General features: G+C 51.3%; 1 protein-coding gene across 1 annotated transcript in view; it reads left to right on the forward strand.

Moving 5' to 3' along the window:
* The first annotated feature begins 451 nt into the window (after positions 1-451).
* Positions 452-5,686, forward strand: part of WAS (Wiskott-Aldrich syndrome) — an 8,622-nt gene continuing 3,387 nt past the window's right edge. Inside the window, 10 exon segments of the mRNA XM_005867998.2 lie at positions 452-613; positions 983-1,123; positions 2,180-2,266; positions 2,369-2,471; positions 2,584-2,625; positions 2,719-2,772; positions 3,444-3,618; positions 4,554-4,596; positions 4,798-4,951; positions 5,375-5,685. Of these exon segments, the coding sequence (XP_005868060.1) occupies positions 482-613; positions 983-1,123; positions 2,180-2,266; positions 2,369-2,471; positions 2,584-2,625; positions 2,719-2,772; positions 3,444-3,618; positions 4,554-4,596; positions 4,798-4,951; positions 5,375-5,685 (1,242 nt within the window). The 5' untranslated portion in view covers positions 452-481.

Here is a 5,686-nt window from a genome sequence, read left to right on the forward strand (position 1 = left end):
TAATAAAGGAAAAGTTTTAGCGCAGTAATCCTTCAGCACTAGGGGCCTAGGACCTCAGGCCTCCCAGGCTAACTGAATACTTTGGGGAAGAAGGAGGCCACTCAGCCCCATGACTATTCTCAATGACCGACCACAGAATGCCTTGCAGAAGTGCGGTAGTGGCCTCACTCTTGCTGCCAATCAGAGGGAGGAGGATCTCAGCCAGTCAGAGGGAGGTGGGCCCCAGAGAATAAGAAAGAAGGAATAGGACATGGGCTGGTCCAAAAGGTGGTCTACCCAGTCAAATGAGGAGGACCCCAAACGGAGGGCAGAGGGTCTAAGTCTGTTCTAGGGAGGAGGAGCCCAGGCCCACGGAGGGAGCTGTGGAGGACTTGTTTCCCTTGTGGTTTTTTGTACTTCCTGTTCCCCTGCTCACTGCGGAAGTTCCTCTTCTTACCCTGCACCCAGAGCCTAGCCGGAGAGGACAAGGGCAGGAGGCACCATGAGTGGGGGCCCTGTGGGAGGCAGGCCTGGGGGCCGCGGAACACAGGCGGTTCAGCAGAACATACCCTCCACCCTACTCCAAGACCATGAGAACCAGCGAGTCTTCGACATGCTTGGAAGGAAATGCTGGGTGAGCTGGGGACCTCCTGGCCCTTCCTGTCTTTCTCCCTTTCCTCCTCTTCCTCTCCTCATTTTCCTCCTCCTCTTCCGCATCCTCCCTCTCTCCTCATTTCCTCCCCTTCCTCTCTCCTCATCTTCCCCAATCTCCTCCTTCTCTTTTTTCCCCTCCTACGGTCCCTCTCCATCATCTCCTCTCCTAGAATCCACTTACCCCCATTCATCAATACCAGGAAGATCTTCATGTCTATTCACTTTCTCTCTGGTTGCGGCTCTTCCTTCGGGGCCACACCAGCCATGGGCAATGGAGGACCAAGTCTGGTCCCCAGACCCTCTGGTTGCCCCCTCCCAGACTCCACTGAACCCCGCTCTCCCCTCCCAGACATTGGCCACCGCAGTTATTCAACTGTACATGGCGATGCCCCCTGGAGCCGAGCGCTGGGCCAAGAAGCATTGTGGGGCTGTGTGCTTTGTGAAGGATAACCCCCAGAAGTCCTACTTCATCCGCCTTTACAGCCTTCAGGTGATCCCCGCCCTCCCCCGCTGCACATGCAAATCCATTTTCAACCTGCAAACCTAGATCTGTGTCCTGAGCCCTGAGCTCTCGGCAGATCAGTGAACCCTTGGACCCCAGAACCAAAGACTTCATCCAGATGTCAAATCTGGTTTGCCTTTCTAAGTCTGTGATGATTGACCCTAGAGTCTCCATTTCAATGTCTATAACCCCCACATATTAGTATACTGCCTAAGTCTAATCTGTTCCATAAACTCCCCTCACCCCAAAAGTGAGCACTATATTTTTTTCTGAAACTCAGTTCTACTCTAAATCAACATTTTGGGTTCCAGAAATCCCCCATCAAAACTCCTGAACCTCAGATGTTTATTTAGCTCCTAAGTCATAAACCTATACCCCCAAACCACAAACCTGAATATGCCAAAATCTGTCCTTTTAACCCCATAGCATGGACCCCAGAATTCCTGAATCTGTTCCACAGGCTCCCAACCTGAACTTCCTAGGCATATATCCCAAATTCATCCTTCTAAACCCATAAAGATGAACCCAGCATACCCACATCAATATCCCAGAGCCATCAAATACTAACTAAACTCTTAAGCCATAACTCTGTTCTTCAAACCTCAAATTGCACACACCTTGCCTGAAACCCTCCCCACAAATTCCCAAGTCTGTATGTCTGAACCTTAGCTCTCAACCCCAACTCCCAATACTGGAGCCCTGCCTGGCCAAATGAAGGCCTTCATAAGGGGGGTATGGGATGGAATCTAGAATGGGCTCAGTTTCCTAGCACTGGAGTCCAAAATCCTCAAATTCAGGCCCCCAAGTTCCACATCTAGGGCCCCAAACCCCAAATCCAAATCTCTCACTATGTTGTCTAACTCCCAAACTGTAACCCAACCCTCCACATCTTGACCCCTAGACCCCCAACTCTCTGATGCTGAGTTAGAAATATCCAAATCAGATCCCGGGGCTCCAAATTTGGACACCATGTTCCCTGCCCACATAACAGAGACCTGCCACCCAGGGCACACCTCAGTGCCAGTGTGTTCCCCTCCTCTCCAGACAGGCCTGTTACTCTGGGAACAGGAGCTATACTCACAGCTGGTTTACTCCACTCCCACCTCCTTCTTCCACACCTTTGCTGGAGATGTAAGTGACCACCTGACCTCTGGGCCTCACTTGGGATGTGTGGGGGCGTTATGGGGAAGGTATGGGTGTCCTGGAAGGCTGCTGACCCCAAGGTGTGTGCAGGACTGCCAAGTGGGGCTGAACTTTGCAGATGAGAGCGAGGCTCAGGCCTTCCAGGCCCTGGTGCAGGAAAAGATACAGAAAAGGAATCAGAGGCAAAGTGGAGGTGAGGAGGCCTTGGGGGAGGAAAGGAGGTTGGACTGAGGTGAATGCAAGAGTGGGGAGCTGTAAAAGCCCCTCTCATGGTTCTGGTTCCCAGTCTACCTGTCTCTCTACAGACAGACGCCAGCTACCCCCACCACCAGCACCAGTCAATGAAGGTGAGTCCCCTATTGCAAGTAAGGATAATAAGAGGCTAGCACAGGAACCCGTGGCAAGGTTGTCAGAGCTTTCTACCCATTCCATCTTCCCAGAGAGAAGAGGAGGGTTCCCACCCCTGCCCTCGCACCCAGGTGGAGACCAAGGGGGTGAGTGCTAATTCTTCCTTGTCTCTGGATGGACAGGTGGTCGGTGGGTGAGTAATTTGGTGGGTGCAGAGATAAGTGGGTGATTGAGTGGGTGGATGAATGTATGGATGTGTGGGTGGAAGGATTGGTGGTGGATAGATGGTTGAGTAAGGGGATGAATTGATGGGAGGATGAAAATGTAGATAGATATATAGATGTATAGGTGGGTGTATAAATGCACAGGTGAATTGCTATGTGGATAAGTGGATGAATGGATGGAGGGATGATTTAGTAAATTAATGAATGAGTGAGTGAGTGAATGACCTGAACAGTGGACAAATGAAAAAGTGATATAAAATTTCAATCAGCAAAGAAATCAATGATTGAATGAATGAATGAATGAAAAAATAATTTAAAAAATTAATTAGTTAATAAGCTAGTGAATGAATGAGTCAATACTTAAGTGATAAGTATGAGTGACTGAATAAATAATTGAATCAGTGAATGTATGAATGGTTTTTGGGAACCACCCATTCACTTCTCCATAAACCCTCCTTGAATCCCTCACCCACTCCCTCCATGACCACCAAACACACACAGAGATTTCCCCAAACAGTCTTCCTCTCTCTTGCCCCTATACTTTGGTTGGTAGGTAAGTGGGTCAATGGTTTAGTCACTCTATTTCCCCACAGGCCCAGCAGCTGGATCACTGTCCCTGGGGATGGGGACAGTGGACATCCAGAACCCGGACATCACGAGTTCACGATACCGTGGGCTTCCGGTACCTGGCCCTGGCCCAGCTGATAAGAAACGCTCAGGGAAGAAAAAGATCAGAAAGGCTGATATTGGTGCACCTAGTGGATTCAAGTGAGAACCTTTCTCCAGCGGGCCCACAGATTCCTGGGAGGGGGGCAGATGAGCTAAGTGGATGAAAGGATGGGCAAATGCTTGGGGTGGGGAGTGGGTAGATGAGTGGATGGGTGGGTGGGTGCAAGGCCAGGACTAGGGAGAGGCAAGTGAGGCACCAAGGTTGAAAAATTTTCAGGGTCATGCAAGTTCAATTCATGACTGAGAGTGAGTGCCTCCTTAAATTTTGTACCCTAGGCGTCTCACTTGCCTCACTCTAGTTTTAACCTGGGTGGGCTGGAGGGTGAGTAGATGGGTGGGTAGATAAATAGATGAGTGAATGAATGAATGAATGAATGGGAGGAGAATAAATGGATAGGTGGTTGGATGGATGGGAGGATGGGTAAATGGGAAGTGGGGATAAAAGGGTGGATCTATAGGCTGATTGGTTCACAGACAAGGTGGATGGGGATGAATAGATGGCCAGAATTGTGGATGAATGAACAGTTCAATGGATAACTGGACAGAAGTGTGTGGTTGAATGGAGACAAATGAGTGGATGAATGGAAAGGTGAGCCCATGGATAGATGGATTGGTGGATGGACAAGTGTGTGTGAGGACAGATTGTTGGGCAAATGGATAAACAGATGTGTGTAGGCAGATAAATGGAGAGACAAATATGGATCAGTAGTCTGACAGGTGAATGGGGATGGCTAGTTGGACAAATGGATGGTGGATAGATGGTGGAAATAGGATGAAATGGGTAGATGGGCACCATAAACTATGGACCCCTTCTAATTCCATAACTACTGTTCTCACTCATTCACTCATTCATTCACTTATGGCTCATTTGTTAATTCTGGTCCCTCTGGGCAAAAGATGGCAGGAGGGCTTCACTAGGAAGGGAGGGAAGGAAGGGCAGGAGGGCTTCACTGGGGTCTCCTCCCCTCCCCTAGACATGTCAGCCACGTGGGGTGGGACCCCCAGAATGGATTTGACGTGAGTAACTCCAAAGTCCCCTGGCCCCTGTTCAGCTCCCACCTACCCTTCCATAGTCCAGCTATCAGACCTACCTCCAGACCCTCCCCTTCCCACAGCCCTCTCAGCTCCCTCTCTGGGGTGGACCCGATGACAATCCATGTCCCTTCCCTCCCCACCTTATTCACCCACTCCTGCCCCTGACCTTTTCCTTCGGGGCAGGTAAACAACCTGGACCCGGATCTGCGGAGCCTGTTCTCTAGGGCGGGAATCAGTGAGGCCCAGCTCACTGATGCTGAGACCTCCAAACTTATCTATGACTTCATTGAGGATCAGGGCGGGCTGGAAGCTGTGCGGCAGGAGATGAGGCGCCAGGGTGAGTCCCTTCTACTGGACACCCCCTTCTTCTCCAACCCTGGTGGCTGATTTCCAAAAGTAATCACTTAGTCTTCTGGAAACCCCTCTACTGCTACAATTGGGAGTTGGTCAGTTGGGTACCCATTAAAAATTTTTTTTGATTGATTTCAGAGAGGAAGGGAGAGGGAGAGAGAGAGATAGAAACATCAATGATGAGAGAGAATCATTGATTGGCTACCTCCTGCAGGCCTCACACTGGGGATGGGCCCGCAACCTGGGCATATGCCCTTGACCAGAATCAAACCTGGGACCCTTTAGTCCACAGGCTGACGCTCTATCCACTGAACGAAACCGGCTAGGGCTCAGGTACCCAGTTTACAAATGAGTGAAACAGGCTTGGAAGAAAACTATAATAATAGCTATGTGTTATTTCCCCCCTCAGAGCCGCTTCCACCACCCCCACCGCCATCCCGAGGAGGGAACCAGCCCCCCCGGCCCCCAACTGTGGGGAGTAACAAGGGTCGTTCTGGTCCACTGCCCCCTGTACCTTTGGGAGGTGTGCCACCGCCACCACCACCAACTCCTCGGGGACCCCCACCTCCGGGCCGAGGGGGCCCTCCACCACCACCCCCTCCAGCCACAGGACGTTCTGGGCCACCACCCCCTCCGCTCCCTGGAGCTGGGGGTCCACCCATGCCACCACCACCACCTCCACCACCACCACCACCACCACCCAGCTCTGGGGATGTGCCAG

Source organism: Myotis brandtii, unplaced genomic scaffold, assembly GCF_000412655.1.
Source record: "Myotis brandtii unplaced genomic scaffold, ASM41265v1 scaffold2579, whole genome shotgun sequence".
NCBI classification, from domain to species: domain Eukaryota; kingdom Metazoa; phylum Chordata; class Mammalia; order Chiroptera; family Vespertilionidae; genus Myotis; species Myotis brandtii.